Here is a 17,376-nt window from a genome sequence, read left to right as displayed (position 1 = left end):
CTTATTTGCGAAACTTCCGTATTTGAACTTGCCAGTTTGGATTTGCATCGTACTTTGTTCCTTGTGCTAAACCTTTCATAGACTGTAGTTCACTAGTTATTAATTGTCCTTATTGTTGCTAGTATTGCAAGTTTACCGCTTGCTTCATTCTAAATCAAACCACTAATAATAAGACAAGTCTACTGAAGGTACAGCTTGGACAATAGTCACTTAGGCCTATACTGTGACACTGCCCTGTCCATGTCCTAATGCCAAAATATACATATAACATTTATATTAAACATCAAGCAGAAACTGAAACCCAAGAGATTCCCTTTGAACATCAGGAAACATGTTTTTACTGTAAGGATGACTGGGCACTGCAGTGATAGCCCAGAGAGATTGGGGAGTCCTTTTCTTTGGAGATATTCAAAAGCTATCCATACACGTTCCTGTTCCTGGGCAACAGGCTCAGGGTGGCCCTGCTTGAGCATCACAGCTGGACCAGAGGACTTTCAGGGCTCCCTCCACACAGCTCTCTTCCAACCCCAACCATCCTTCTGTGAACTTTCACTCACAGCTTCATGCAAACACAGCCCTTGGCTATCTGGAGCACTTCACATGGAAGCAGCAGGGATAAGGAAAGCTTTTGTTCTTTGCTGCTGCTGCACTACCGCTGCAGACGCAGCACAACTGCTTTGGAGCAGTGGGAGTAACTCCAGAAAGAACAAACCCTGAGCTGGCTGGAGAACTGCTACTCTGTGCTACCACATCTGAGGACTCTGTCAGTGTAAATTTTACCTATTTGAGGACCAGCCTCTGAATGATACAAGTAACTGACTTAAAATATTTGTGATGATGTCAGATTAAGACTATGTAGTAATTGAGGAAGACCATATTTTCGAGGGCAAACAGAGCAAAAAGAAGGAATAGTTACTTTTTTTCCATTTGCACAGAGGGCAGCTCAAGTTTGCAAGTGGTTCATTCGAGGGAGATGGCAAAATATGGGAGACCCTGAGTCTTGGGCCCTTTTCTCCAAGGACCCTTTTGATTCAAACCGATGAGAGTAATTTCATTAAGCTGTTGTTCTGGTGTTGGAGTAAAATATTAAAGCGATTAAATGAAGTTAGGAAAAAATGAACGGAAGAACAAATAAAGTAGGCACTCTTGCTATCTTGTTCACATTGTTATACTTGTATATTTGATAACCATCATTTAAAACTCTTGCCATTAATGCCTGGAAGAAACATGCAAGTGTTTGTTGGCTTGCTATAACATTGGCTGAAACAAACAGCTCCCCATTTGCTGCTGAGTTGCCATTAAAAAGAAAATAGAATTCCCTTTATGTACACAGAGTGATTTTAGCCTTTTCTGTGCCTGCCACCATGGTCTAGGAGTGTAGTTTAGAGTGAAAGCATCACTCTAAATCACTTAATGGTATCGGAATTAAAATATACAGTCAAATTTACAAGCCTAGGAATTAATCTTCTGAAAGCATTTTATGCTGCATTGAGGATGTAATTATTGATTCCCCATGCAGTTTATTAGGCTCCTCTGCCCCACCCCCTGCTTCCACACAGATGGTGTTGCAAATCACCTCTCAATGGTCACCTGCTTGAAAGTTTCATATGCAAAGTGCTGTTCTTTGTTTAGTCATGATAGCTTGCAAGATATAAAATGAGGCCGCTATTTAAATTTGTTGTTACAGCACTTGAGCTGGGTACACAAGATTAAATAAAAAGAAAATTAGGAAGCAGATGCTTGTGGCTTAACAGAAGAATTGAGCTAAAAGGTACTCTTCATTACTGCTGGATATGAGTAATTTTACTAAGACAGCTGTTTCCTTAATCAGGAAAAACACTGACCTCTTAAGATGACATCCAGATGTTTTCTGTATCACTTCACAATATAATGAGTTTCCATTTTATATGCCATATTTTTAATTTCAGTTGCACTCACTTACATCCAATATACTTTCAAATACATGTTCATCTTCCTGAACTGTAGAAGACCTGACTACTAAATAAGTGGCACTTTCTGTAATCTTGACATCCTTGCCTGGTGTTAGTCTATGAGTTACTTCTAGGGCTGCCAGTGCCTCTCACCAGCATCCAAACATATGAGTATTGGATTTCCAGGTTGGAGAGGGCTTATTGTGTTTGGGATGGAGCGGCCTTGGGAAAGAGTTTTCTAGTGCTAGTGTCTGTTCATACTTTAGTTGTAGAGTTGTATGGTGTCTCTCGCAGTGGGTTTAAGTCCTGTTCCTCTTATGTGGATATTATGTAAAAACAGAGGTTTAAAGCTTCCACTAGATGTGGGCTCAGTCCTCCATCATGGCTGCTGACACTTTTAATGCCTACTAGCTTGCCATCTGTCCTTGCTTGAAACAAATATTTTATTTTACTGGAGACCTGCAGTCCCAGACTTTCCATTGCTGATAGGACACAAAGCTGGCATCCCAAATCTTTGATGCTGATTTGCTGACACTGACCTGTTTCATAATTTATGTTTTCAGAGTGATGTGGTATTTCAGAGTCTTAAGATATGAGCACAGTTTTTGCAGGTGTGAGTCTTGTTGCCTGTATTGGGGCCTTGGGAGCCTGTTGCCAGTGCTCAGTTAATCCGTATGTGTGCAGTAAATCCGACTCACTACTCTTTGTGCATGCTGCTTATCGCACCTCTTGAAGAGTTAAAGCTTCTCTGAGTCTGGGGTGAGGAATTCTCAAAGGCTTTTGTAAGTAACAAATTCCTTTTGTTATTACAGGCAATCATTGCAGTTTGTTTATTGCATTCATCACTGCCTTTTCTTGAATTATTGCAGCAGGGGTATTATTAAATGGTCGGTTCATAAGCTTTCCAGTGCTAGTGGGCTGTAGCTAAGCTTCTAATTGTTCAAGTATACATAAGCTTTAAAAAAACTAATGCTTTTTGACATTAGTAGATAAATGAGCAGTTGCTTTTTCTCCTGTGGTCTAAAAGTTCTTCCTCTTAAATAGTGCTTTGAGTTTGTCTGTGCAAGCAATCCTAAATACATATGAATAGTACAAAAGAAAATAACTAAATATAGCAGGAACAAAGTCTTCCTTTATATTTTCTTTTTAAATTCTGCAGTTATCTAGCAATTTCTATCTTCATTTTAAAGTTTTAAAGTGCAAGTGAGATGAGGAAAACGTACTGTACATTACTATTTCTTTGGTATATGCCTTGCACTCTTCTTTGGCAATTTGTACCATTTAATTCTGGCCTTTCTAAAATAAGATTTTCAAACACAGTATATCTACTTAGAAATTCTTAGTTAAAAAATAACTGAAGTAATTACATACATTAGCTACTGCTGATAACTTGAGGGGATTTGTGCTTTTTGCTGCATGCATTTGAATGAAATCTGGAAATCTCTCACTAATCCAGTTACTTCCATTCGATTAAGTTCTCTCCAATCTTTTCCACAGAGGGAATACTCTTCATGGTACTATGTGACTTCTTTGGTACAGCAGTCAGCTAGGAAAAAAAATTAATTTTCTTGGTACCAGTGAAACCATAACAAGAAAACGCTAATTGAACAAAAGAAGGGATTTTATTAATTGTTTTCTTTTTTTGCTTTCTTTTTTAAAAAATCTAATCTAATTATGCAATAAGCAGGATTTTTTTATGTGAACTTTGTTCTATGAGTTGGTGACCAGCATACTGGATTATTCTGGAAAGGGCAGTACAAATCTAAAAGCTTACTCATGTTTGTTACATCCTCAAGTTGTGAAAAAGACACATGGTGTTCTAGCAGTTTGTAGGTGAGTGGTTGCTCACAGATACCACAAGCTGCCTGAATCTCTCCAGTAAGTCATTTGCATATTTCTGCAATCACTGTTTTATCAGCTTTGAGATGAGTTATGCAGCAAAGGTGCTTTGGGTTGGGTGTTATGCTTACAAACTAGAAAGCCTTCCCAAAACTCAGACTGGTGAAGTGTGATGCTGACTGGTGTCAGTCTGTGCCATTGTGTTGATCAGCTCTGACTGATCTCTGACTACTGTAGGTGCAGCCTCAAGTGGAGCCACTTGTTTTGAATGTACTGTCCTCCTCTTCTGTATCCTGGTAGGAACACTTGAGATTGGGTGCAGTCCTGGGCTAGAGGTGGGCTCGTGTTGGTGTGCCAATTCAAGTGGACATGCTCAACTCCAGCAGGACCAGGGCTGGCCCAGAACTAGGAAATCGATCTTGAACAAAGTCAGATTCGTGAGGAAAATGCTCAAAATGCACTCTTGACACTTGTGGATCTAGATTTACAGAAATACTTCTACAGCTGTGAAAGTCATCTTTTGAATCTTTTTTTTTGGCACCGATGATCACACTGATGTGACTCATTACAATGCTTGTTTCCAGAAATGTTATTAATTGTCTCCTCACCTTTTATCACAGAATATTCATAAATTACTTGAACTCAGCTGGAAATGAGAACTGAATAAAATATATAAAACTCACAGCCACCTGCTAGTGTCAAGGTGACAGTAATTGTGGAAGCACTGCTTGCTGATGAATTAATGCCAGCATCTGGGTAACTTATCCAGCTGTCATAAACACTGAAAATTTGTTATAGAAAATGGTTTCAAGTAATATGGCAGTTAGGTGTGGTATCACTTGGTATTGCAGATAGTGGCAAAATTCAGCTTACACTATCTCAAGTGTTCTGTTATGTCATGTGGAGTACCGCAATTTTTGTAGCATTTCAAGTCTTTCAATGTAAAAATAAAACAAATGCAAATACAGCAAAAATCCTGGATTGTCTTTCAGTAAAGAAGTTACTGGAACAAGTTGTTCTGAGAGAGTTCTTTTTTGTTAGCAGATCACTTTGAACCCAAATCAACATTTGTTATGCTGAGAGGATTTCTATTCAGTGTTCTGAAGAGCAGGAAAGCAGCCTGTCCCTGTTCATTTTTCTGCTCTCATTTTCTGCTTTTGAACTGAAATATTAATTCCTTACCCTACTGGGAAAGGCAGTCAGGTACAGGAAAAAAAACAATAAATCTTACTTAGTGACTTGTCAGTTTTTATCTGTAAATATAAAAACAAAAATAAGAAATGCTTGATTTGATAGAATTATAAATGTTGAGAAAATGTCTTTGTCAATTGAAAAAAAAAGATTAAAATACAGTATTCCTTCCTTTGGTGTTAAATGTTAACTTCTGGTTCCCTTTGTATGGAGGACTTCTTAAGGCAGAATTCTGGCTGTTCTTTAATGTATGATTCTGTACCATGTTATGCCTCTTTTAAAATTAGATGTGTCACATACACAATTCTAAGATATTTGTTTCCTGTGCTTTCTTTTCTTCCTGATTAGCAATAGCAATTAAAATTACAATGAAGTAATCTGACATTTTCAAAGCGATTTTTCATTCCAGCCAGAGGAAACGTTTTTATTTATCCAGAGGAGATAACATTCTTGCACTGTAATGGAAGCCAGTGCTCACCAGATGACAGGTCTGCTCTTTGCCCTGTGGTTGCATCTTTGCAGGCAGAGCCTTGTTTCTCTGTGGGAAATCTCTTTTCCCTAATAAGATTTGTTAATGGATGGAGGAGTCTGCATGATCTGATTGATTGTGACATTGGGTGTTCTAACATGAGTGTCAGAGTTCTGGACGTGTGATCTCTAAGCTAGTTAGTTTGTTCACTCTTATGAAGACAAAAAATACTTATATGTATTTAAGAAATATTTAAGGCTGTCTAATGAGTGAAAAAACAATGTCTTGTTTCCTGACTTGATGTGTGTTTGTTGCCTGTGGAATGAACAGACTGTAATAGGACTGTGTGAAGCAGTGAGGTGGATTTCTGGCTTACCTACCAGTGCTTACTCAAATGTTGTTCAAAGAGTTGCTGGCTTGGAGTAGTGGTGGTGACATGACTTTTGTGCTTGTAAGGGACTCAAGACTGGTAACTCAAAGAACAACAAAGGTGCTTATTTAAACTATTAACAGCCTATTAATATAAACAGAGATTGAAATAGAAAGTATAGTAATTCTGTCTTCTGCATAATCTATTATATGATTGTAGTAAGTATCTAATTTGCTTTAGTGCTGATTTTGAGTAGGATTGTAGAGTGTGAAGGAATCTCTACTTATTTCATGGAGAAGTCCATCTTACACAGGACATTCACACAGTAAGAATCAGCATTATAATTTTTAAAAAATGTTAGGAACACCTGAGAATTTAAAAAGAGAATTATCTAACATCCAAAGTCTGAGTACTAGCAAAAAGTAGGTTAGAGAAATACTTGTGAAAGCATCTCGTATCCAGCCCAACTTTATAGTTTTAAATACTGATCATGTATTTGTGACTGGTGTCAATTATCATTTTCTTTCCTGAACTACAACGCTTCACTTAGAATAATTTTCTTTGTTTCAGTATCGTGTTCAGCTGAGTTAAATATCAGTACCATTTTTAGTGGCTTCATTGTTCTAAAGGTAATCATAGTACTTTGCTGTGAATCCTCAATTTAAAAGAAGGGATTGATGGCAGTGTGGCTTACTCTGTGCACCACCTGGTAAAGGGACTGCCAATAAATTGCCAGGTAAATAACTCCACAGTCCCCCTTCTTTAAAAAGTATGCTGTCTAGATATGATAGAGTATTGGAGAAAGTGATGGAGGCCTCAGGAGTGCTTTTTAGACTTTTGTATTTGTAGGTAAATATTTAAACTAAGCATGGAGTGAGGAATGGATTCAGGTATGGGACTGTGACAGCTTCTCCCAGGTCTGACTGGAGCACTTCATGTAAGTAATCTTTCATTACTTCTGGATGATTATCCATAAGGAAAAGCCAGGAAAGTTCCTTGAGGCTCTAAAGAAAACCCCTGGCATGGGAAATGTGCTGTAGATGTTTTCCTTTATTATATATGATGTCTTTCATTTTTGTGCTGTGTCATTTCTGCCTGTTTTGTGCTTCTCAATAATGGTTGTCATAGTTTGTGTTTACCAAACAATCACTTTACTTTACTGGGTGTTAGTGGGGAAGGATCAAGGCTTGGCAAAAATTGAAATGCGATTCAGAAGTAGAGATAATAAGTAGAAGTTCCATGGTTTATTTCCTTCTATTACCCAAAAAAAATCTTACCCAGCACCGTATTTATTTCTTGTCCAATACGATAAGTTTCTGCAGAAGAAAAAAACAGTGAACATTGTGGATGATGCGCAATAATTGTAGCATATGCTTTTCCTACTACTACTACTATTATTATTATTGTTATTATTATTATTATTATTATTTATTAATATTATTATTACTGACTGTTAAAATTGAAAATTGAAAAATAAAGTGGTTCCTTTATTTATCTTCACCCTTTTACCCTTTCTGGAAGAGTATAATTTTACTGCATGAGGCTGCAATTTATTGTGCTCAGTCATTCAGTGTTGTAGTCTTGTCATTCTTGTCCATGCTGTTCAACTTCATACATAGTAATTCACTAGTCAGTTGTTCAGCCATGTTAAATTAGACCTAGAGATAAAATTAAACAGTGTCCATAGCTGATTTTTTTTATTTTTTAACTTTGGAAGGGGAAGGAAAATCACCAGCATGCATTAGTAATAACCTGTTGGAATTCTCATGTAAACAGGAAGTGCAACTTCACCGCACAACTTCACTTGTTTCAAAATTGTACGATGGTTTAAAAATAATTTTCAATTCTGTTTTCCTAATTGCCTACTATGAAAATTGTTTTGTGCATTGGAAGAGGTGCATTTTGGACAAGAAAGGAGTTAGAATGCCTGGCTTCACTGTGTATTTTAATGTTGGTGTTCACGGTGCTAGTTTTGCCAGGACTGAATTACCTTTTCCCTTCGATATCCATACATGGAATAATACTTACTGCTTTATTTACATCTCATGTGTTGATTTTTTGATGGCAACTGTTTGTGACATTTTCATAAAGTAGGCAATTTTTATTTTGAGAGAATTGGTGTTGTTTATGTATAAAATAAATGCAGTAGAGCTTCAAAAATATGTTAAGAGTAGGTAGAGATATTTGAAAGTAAAGCATTATTGCTCTACATCAAATTAAGATGCTAAAATCCCACATTTTTGTCCACATGCAATTATTGTAACAGATCTCATTCTCATCTTGCATGTACTCTTTTGAATGATGAAAGATTGATGCAGCCTGCAAGGCATAGCAGGTACTGAGCCTTGCTGCCTCTGCTGTGGTTAAGTGTGTGTGTTTTGAAGGGGAGATCTCTTGTCCTTACATAAACATCTAAAAAGAATACATATGGCACATTTAACAACATTCTATAAGACATCTGTCTAACCTGTTTATGTATGGCTGAAGGTAGGGGTTTTATGCTGTGCAGCAGATGCTTCTACAGAATATCAGGGTCCTGGCATGCCCATGGCTTGGGAAGATGATTGTAGCCACTCTCCTGTCAGCACCTCAATATTTCAGGGCAGATAGGCAGATGAATTGATCACACCATATGCTTTGAAAAGCTGAGGGAGGCCTCTCTTGTATTAAAAGAGCAAAGGATAGGTTTGGCTTCAGCAGACCAAAGTGAAAAATGTGACTGTGAAACAAGGGAAAGCTTGTGCACTCCGGGTGGGTTACTGTCCCTTGCTCCTCCCAAGGAAATCTGCTAAGAGGTGATTATGTTCTGCACCAACTAGTTCTGAGTGTACACCAAGGCTTTAACCCTTGGGGAGACTGAATTATGTCTGGATAAAGGTCACAAATCCATAACTAATTCTCATCAGAATCCACATAATTGGTAAATGAAGAAGTCAGAAATATCGCACATTATGAAGGGATTTCCAAGCTAATTGTTTCCCCTGCTGCTTTGCTTCAAGTTTCTAGATGCAATCTACTCAAGAAAGTTTTCTGACTCCAGACATAATTTGGCTTGAAATTACTTAGCCTCCCTCAAAATATCTTTTACAGTAATTCTAAATCTTGGACTGTTGCCACAGAAATCTTGAGATCTGTATCATACGGAGAGGCCGTGGGATGGGATAGTCTGGAGCTTCTTTATGGCAACATGATTCTTCCAGAGTTTTATATACACTCCTGATCACATATTTTTCAATAATAAAAACCTTCCTTCAAAGTGGCTTTTAGAAAGTGGTATTTTACAAATTATGTTTTATTTTTGTGGCAAGAAATTTCTTTTTTAGCTTTTTTGGCCCAGAAAATGTCTTTATATTTTCACACAAACATATATTCGTGGCTGCACCACAAGATGCATCAGATGTACAAACTGATTTCTAATATATAAATAAATATAATTCCATCATAAATATGTCTGAGGATAAAAAATGTGTTGAAAGGAACTGTTATTAGAAAGACAGAACAATGAAGGTGACTTTGCTATTTTGACTACTACACCTGGGATAATCCCTTTCAGTGTTGTGCAAGATCCCAGTGTAATTCCAAGCAAATAGGCCTTGAACATCCACATATTGAAATCACTAAATAGGTTTCTATATTTAAGTTCGAACAGTATTACTTCTAATTAAAAACTCTCTTAGTAGAGCACTCAGTGCACAAACAATAAGGTTATTGTAACCTGAACTGAGCTGGCAGTTGAAGGAAAGCAAAATCCTCTTTGTTCCAGCTTTTGAACTATTTACCATGGGCGTATCGTAAGCATTTGAGGCCTTCCTGCTTCATGTTTTTGAAATGAAAGCTGAAACTCTTTAGATGCTGCATATCAGTTAAGTCTCAATTGGCCACAGGGGTATATTCCATTTTTTTAATTAATTCTGGTACTGACACTCTCTGGGTATAAGCCAGCTGAGTCCATAAAGACTGTGGCACTGCAAAATGTGTGGGGTTTATTTTTTGTGATGATCTGGGGAGGTGTTTTTGCCACAGACTGCCCGTGCAGCAGGTTGGCAGTACAGCAGCTACGTGGCAAACGCAGCCCAGGCTCCCGCAGCGTGCTGACCCCTGTTAATAAACCTGACAGAGAGCAAAGGTGGCTTCCTGCAGCTGCATCCCCACGCTCCAGGAGGACGTGGTGCTCGGGGCAGGGAGCTGCTGGCCAGACAGCCAGGCTGCAGCAGCATCCTTGGCTCCCAGCCCTTCCCTGAGCGCAGGGTACCTGGCAGGGGCAGCCAGGAGTGCGTGACCTGCTCTGCAGTATCGGGTCTGGCCATGCTGGTGGCTCTGGCTCGATGCCAGTCGTGCCAGGAGCAGGTCATCTGGGCATTGTCACTGTGTGATCCTGCCGTGTGAGTTCTCTCCTTACCAGAAGCAATGGAAAACAGGCTGTGTTGCTTCGTTCCTTTGACGTCACTCTGCAGGAGCAGGGATGCTTCATTGTGCTGAGATGGATTGTACCATATGCTCAATAATTATGTTAGCTAAATTAATTTAGTTGGAGCAAAAATGTATTTTCCAACACTTGGTTTCTTCTTAACTTTCAGGTTTTCCGAAAAAAGGCAGTGGAGCTTGGAGAGAAATTGCTACCTGCTTTCAACACTCCCACTGGGATACCTTGGGCATTGCTTAATATCAAGAGGTAAAACTACTGCTTTTTGGTGACTAAACACATAAAAAATTATGTTGAATCCATCTTTGCCACAAAACTATTACAATTGCTGCAGTTTTTGTCCTTCTGGTTATACAGTTTAAATTGGGATATTTAAATGGATATATGTTGCACACAGAAGCATACAGAAACATATTTATTAATTTCAGAACAGTGTGTTTTTGTCAGTTAGTATGTTGCTCGTCACTCTTCCTGAAGTCCTTTTAGTGTTGTTTTAGGTAGGCTAAGAGCATTAGGACATGTGCTACTCTGAGAGTTTTCTAGCCACTTTGTACTCTTAAACCAGTTCTCAAGTGTGGTATAAGCACAGCTTTCATATGAAGAAACAAAAGGAATACCTGCTACAAGAGACTCACTGTTTTGTACCCTCTCCCAAGGAGTGGTTTTGCTTTGGGCAGTCTTGGTATGAAGGCAGATCTGTGTTTGCTGTAGGAGATGCTGTCTTTCCTGAAGTCATTCTTGCTTCCAGTATCTGGCTCCAGACATGTCAGCAATTCCTTGGTCCAACTCAGGACTGCTACCTGTGGTGGTAAAGAAAATGGTTTCTTTGCACTGCTTGGCAAAGTTCAGTTTACTGCTCAGGGCCATTCCTACAGAAACCCCTGGCATGTCAGTTCAGACAGGCTTATCTTCCACCTTCCTTTCAAATAGCAGTGAGGTAGAAAGCCAAAAAAAGCACATCTGTGTGTGGGAGCAGGAGGGAATTAGTGACTCCGGAACTTTCTCATCATTGAAGGGATTGGTTAACTGCTGCCTGGTGATGATCCTTGGACTTTGGCTGGTTACTTACATGCATGCTAATAATTTTTTTTGCAACAGGTTTTAATAAGTTTGCACAAGTTCAGTAGTACAGCAGCTTTAGGCATGTTGGTTATTTGATTTTAAGCTGTTAGAGAAATTTCTGAATACAAAACCCTAGCGTATGTTTGTAATTGCAACACAACAGTACCTTGCTCTACACAGTATATATTTAAGCATGCTTAAAGTATTCAGTCTAAACTATGTATTTTATATAGCCCTGATCTAAATCCCTCCTGAACTGTTAATATATCAATGTTCTTTTTGCATATAGTTCAAATTATGTGATAGATCCTTATGGTTTGTTCCTACCTTCTCACAAGAACTGCTGTGGGCACTGCAAATGTCAGCTGGCAGACAATGCAAGGTGGTAATGCAAAAGGGATTTGTTTCTTACCTGGCACAAAAGTGAAAGAGGACTTCTGCTGAGGTAACTTCCTTTCCTGGGGCAGAAAAATTGACATTAAATGCTGGGTTCTTGGTTATTCATTCTGAATCCTTGCACATCTGCCTAGTTTTGACCTTCAGTAGATGACTCTTCCATAATACTGTGAATAAACAAATATGCTGTCATCCAGGCTTAGGAAGTGCTAAGCCACTGAAGCCTGCATACATTGCGGATGTAATATGCCTCGTTTCTGATTAGTGTTTTGTTTTATTTTATTTTATTTTGATTTATTCTTCAAATTGGAAAACACTCACAAGAGATTACGGGTGTCAGTGGTTATTTTTAAATTATTCTTTCTGGATTAAGAGATGAGCTGGATATTTGTTTAACTTTGCAAATGTTCTTCAGAAAGTGGTAGGTTTTCTCTACTCATCCTGTATCATCATAGCCAGGCTTGCTCTCTCTTTGCATGCCTCAGTGTTTAAACATATAAATGTGCTTTTGTCTCCTCACATACCAAAGACATCCACCTGAAGTATTGTTCTCTTTATCTTTTCCATTGTTTCAGTTCATACTGCCTCTTTGCTCACCACCTAGTGATCAGGGGACACTTACTATCTTGCTTCTGGAACTCTTATTATCAAATATGATAAAAAGTTCATTGTACGATTCTTCAGCTAAAAATACTCACCAATTCATGAGTATGTTTGCTTATGAAACTTCCTTTGATCTCTAAAGTACAATTTAAGTATTTAGATCAGTGGTTTGTAGGGGGATTTCCTTTTCTTTCTTTCTAAAGTTTCAGTTGCACTTCCACATTTCTGATGTTGCTTTGTATTTTCAGTTCATCTTCAGCATCTGTTTTTCACTCCTGCTTGTGCTGCAAAATTTTAAGTTCCTTCTATGGCTCACTTGTTTATTTAAGTAAACAGTGTGGTATAGCACTTTTGGATTCTTCTGGCTTAAAACAGGGGTAGAAAAGGCTGTAGAGGGAGAAGGGTATAAAGCAGTAGTGAGCTGACAGACAGGTTTGAGTCTTATTTTATCCTTTCTTTACATATTTCCTCTTCAGTACTTCTAAAATGCCAACTATAACAGTTTCTTAAAATACCACTAGTTCATGATCCTTTTTTTCTTGTTCCTAGTAATCTGTGACAATCTGGCTTCTCCATGTTAAAATTGTAATTTCTGTTTCTCTCGATAAACTTTAAGTAGTTTATGATTGATCTATCAGATTGCTTGTGTATTTCTGTAATTTACTTCTCAGATTTATAGAAATAAAAAAATATCTGAAATTATAACTCAGTGAGTTAAATAATCTTAACAAATACCCAGACTTGCATCACATTTGCAGGATCAGGTAATCTTTTTAACATATCTATTTATTTTTACCCCTGCAACTATTAAAGGGGAAGCTGATTGGGGCTTGTGTTTATGGGATGATACCCAGCTGTCAAATACAGAAAAGGGCCCAGATTGTTGTTATTCTGTTGAATCAGTCAGGAATAAACATCTGTGTATAAAAGTCTGTGCTTTTTTTTTTTTTTTTTCTTTCAGGTGGAAATTTTGTCTTTATGTCACTTTTTCCCCCTTTGAAAGCAACCTGTATCTGTTTTTTTAGTCCAATTTCCAATTGGACTAAAGTTTATTTCCAATAAGACCACATTACTACTTTCCAGTAAGCTATCCAGAAAAACTCCTATATGAAAGAATATATTTTCCATTAAATGTTTGTTCTCTCTACATTGACCAGTTGCATAGTTTTAAGGTTATTTATTGTGCCTTGTGTGCTGTGATGTAGCAATACAGTTAGGCATTAAGGTACAAAAAAGCCTGTCTTTTTATGAAGAATCAGTGTAGCATATAACCTTTAAGTGCATCTGAACCTTTGAAAAATAGTTATGCCTTGCCTTAATGAAAAAGTTTCAACTAGAGTAAATAATATTTTTATTTCTGGAAACATAACAAACTGGAAATGGTTTTGTTTTGTTTTGTGTTTTGTTTTGTTTTGTTTTTGGTCGTCCAGCCTGTTCATAAGTGTTGTTGTGGTATAAGGAGGATACTGTGCCTGTTTTTCTGGCTCACTGACAAACTTAAATTATAAGTGTCTGGCTATAGGGACCATGGGAAGTGTTGTACAGAAGGAAAAGCTGTGAGGAGTAGCTGGAGGGGGTCAGAGTAGGAAAGCCTAACAAAAGTTAAAAAAAAGGAGTTGGAAATACATGTGATTAATTCGTATTGAAATGAAACCCCAGGGATTGATAAGATTTACTTGACATAATTGCAGAATGTTTACTGTGTCTGGTGTCAGTTCAGGATTCTTTGCCTTTACAGTGTAATATTGATTGTACATAGTGGATCTGAGTTGTATTCTTTATAACATTTTAAGAAGTGAAATAGCAGAGGCCTTGCTAAATTGTTTGCACAGAGTAGTTATTCATAGGTAACTGAGGATGGAAATGACAGATCTGCATTATTTATGTCACTGGGATGTTGTCCGCATGATTTTAAAGCAAGGTCTTCTTTCACTTTCAAAATTACTATTATTTTTTAAATTGCTACATTTTGTACATCATAGTTAAGTTATGCCACAGGTCTTTCCAGGCCTCAAAGTGTTTCGTTTAAGCAAGAGTTTTTTGGCACTTCTGAGCTCTTGCAGTCACTATGTATTCAGAGCAAGAAGATACACCCATACCAAAGTTTCAAACACAGTTTTTTATCTCACCTGGCTTGGAAAAAAAAATAGCAAGAAAAAATTCACCCATAATTTTTATTTTGAACATCTTTTTACCACCAGCTAAGACTTCTGTTTTGTGACAGTAGTGCTAAATAGGATTTTTCTCCCCACCATCTCAGCTTGCCCAGCAGAACCTGGCTGCTTTGGAGAGGGGTTATATGCTAAAATGCTACGGTGTTTGGAAGGATGAGACACACACAGGTGGTGTTGTCTTATGGGACACTCACTCTGGTGTTTCAGACTGCTGGTGGCATTGTTTTAGGTTGAAGGCATTTAAAGGAACTTCTCTCTTAGCACTTTCCACCTAGATGGAAATGTGGCCAACAAACCAGCTCCCTTGGAGGTATGAAATGTTGGTCCTGAGACAATAGAATTTGCTTGAAAATATTTCAGAGTAATTCCCAATTTCAAAACATCTTTGAAGTGTCATGGTCTTCAAAATGTCCTGTGTGTTGTGGTACCTCATGAGAAGAACTTCAGTATTCTTAAGGAAAGAATTCAGCATAGAACAGAATGGTTCTTTTTGAGTTCTGTGACATCTCAAAAACACCATAATCAGTGCATTTAAGAGTGCATGCCTTTATAGTTTGTAGGGAGTTTTAATGCATTGAGAAAGTCTGAGAATATAAAAAGGGATTCAAACATGTATATTCCATAAACCTTTTTGACAGCTTGATTCTCCCACTTACACTGTCAGAAATGCCTGAAACTGATTGTTGCATTATTTTGCAAAATTTTTGTGTGATACTGTATTCTTTAACAGAATTAGCAGTTCATGCTTTTATTTGTCCAAGTGACACCAGAAGCACATTCTTGCAGAGATTTAACCAGGATGGGTAATTTAATTATTCTGGTTTGCACCAGAACAATTAACTCTAATGTGTAAAATAACAAAATAAAAATAAAAAATTTAAAGCAGCATTTGCAGAGTTAAATAAAGGTTATTCTTCAAATTAACTATATTTGGCAAAAATAAACCTATTTTTACAGGAAGTTTAGAGATTAAAAGCTTATACTCTTGGCGCAGTTTGTTATTGTAGGGTCATGCAGAAGCCGTGTTTAGTTGAAATCTTTAATTATATCCCTTCTGTCTAATTTTGGCATAATTTTAGAGGAAGAAATCAAAATTACCTAAGGGAAAAAAAAGCTAAAAATAGCAGACATACTTTATAAAGGCTTTTTATGTGTGGTTTTGGCAAATTACTTCACTGATGTAATAAAGTGGTAATAATAACAAAAAAAGGATTTGGATATTGAATTAAACACTGAGATTTCCCCTGCAGCAAAACAGACCAATGGAAAGCAGACTTTTGCCTTCAGGCATTTGGATCACAGTGTGGATTTGTATTAGCACTGGATACAAAGAGATAATCCTGGCTGAACTTTGCCTCTCTAAAAGTTATTTGTTTTGTGTTAAACATATGTTTTGGCATAGAATGATCTGCTGTCTGGATATACCAATCTCTTTCCATTGACTAAAGAGGACCTTGCACAATTAATTGAAAGCGCTAACATCTTGAGATAAGGAAATTAATCACATCCTAATTTATAAGTAACTAGTGACAATGATTATTTCAGCAAAGGTGCATTTTTTCAGCACAGTTATTTCAGTTCATTGCGTGATTTAGAAACAAGCTTACATTTCTTGAGGCAGTATTGAATGCAAAACAACCTGGAAAAATAGTTATGCATGTTAAATAACAGAAAATTAGAAATTTCCATGTTTTAGGACATGTTAGAACACCACAGGAAACAAACTCCTTGCCATGACTTTGCCTCATCTGAAATTCCTTGCTGTGTCATCACCTCACCTGAAATGAGTAGCAAGTTCCTCATTGTATGACTGGTGATTTATATTCAATATTCAGTATATTTGACCTGTGGTGATGTCTGATTTACCATTAAGCAATGTAAAAAAAAAAATCTCATTTATATTAATATCACAAAATTTTCATGAGATAGTTCAAGGAATGTAGCTCTTGCCAAGAAAGAAAAAGAACCAAGAAAAATATTATTTTGGTGATAGCCCATAATGATAGGCTGCATTATTCAACTAGCAGCTTCAATTCAATATTGTAATGCAGAATTTGTGTGGGAGGCTGCCCTCTGGCAATAACACAGGAAGAATTTGGTGCCTATTATTATTACTGCAAAATATCCTTCCCAATTTAAGTGCTTTCTTATAGCCAAAAGACAAAATTTAAGTCCCAGATTCTAAGTTTAAACACTCTTTCCCCATAGTTTATTAGTGCAATGTAAAATGAGTATAAATACTTGCAAGTTCATAATTACCATATTACTTATCTGTGTAAAAGCCTATGTGAGTTTTAGTAGTGGTACTCCTCAGCAAAAAATGTACAATTACAAACACTTTATAGATCTCTGGTGCTAGCAAGAGGTAATGTTCTTTTACAAAACCAAACAAAAAACTGCTGCCGGACAGTCCCACAGAAACCAGCTGGTTACCAGAGGCTCCACTTCACGGGCCTTGTTCCCTTCATCAGCAGACACTCTCCAGGGTATCAAAACCTTCCCTGATTATCCTAAGATGGCTTAAAAATGGGGAAATGCTTTTTATGGGGGGTTTTTTGTTTTTTGGTTTTTTTGGGGTTTTTTTTTTTTGGTATGTTATTTATAAAGGAGATACAAAGGTTTTCTGTGCCAGAAAGGGGGAGGATAAGCAGGTTGAAGGGTTTTGTGTTTTGCCCTAGAAGAAATCAGGAGTACGAAGTTCACCCTGTGGCATATACGTGACATGCACCAAGCATGTACATTTAATTTCCTGCCAGTCTGGTTGTAACCAGTCCTTCACTGAAAGGCAGTGACATAGGCTGAGAAAGCTGCATCAGATCTTCAGTTTGCTTCCTGAGAGTTAAAACCATTCTTTCTCCCCTGCAAGTTTTTGAAATTGCATTTATTGATCATAGGATTTTCTAAGCATATGGCTAAGG

General features: G+C 37.4%; 1 protein-coding gene across 1 annotated transcript in view; it reads left to right on the top strand.

Moving 5' to 3' along the window:
* MAN1A1 (mannosidase alpha class 1A member 1) overlaps positions 1-17,376 on the top strand; it is a 137,497-nt gene that overhangs the window by 69,268 nt on the left and 50,853 nt on the right. The window contains exon 5 of the mRNA XM_062488765.1: positions 10,378-10,472. Coding sequence (XP_062344749.1) covers positions 10,378-10,472 — 95 coding nt within the window. The remainder of the gene's footprint in view (positions 1-10,377; positions 10,473-17,376) is intronic.

Source organism: Cinclus cinclus, chromosome 3 (genome assembly GCF_963662255.1).
Source record: "Cinclus cinclus chromosome 3, bCinCin1.1, whole genome shotgun sequence".
NCBI lineage: Eukaryota > Metazoa > Chordata > Aves > Passeriformes > Cinclidae > Cinclus > Cinclus cinclus.
This window is presented reverse-complemented; position numbering and strand designations above follow the sequence as displayed.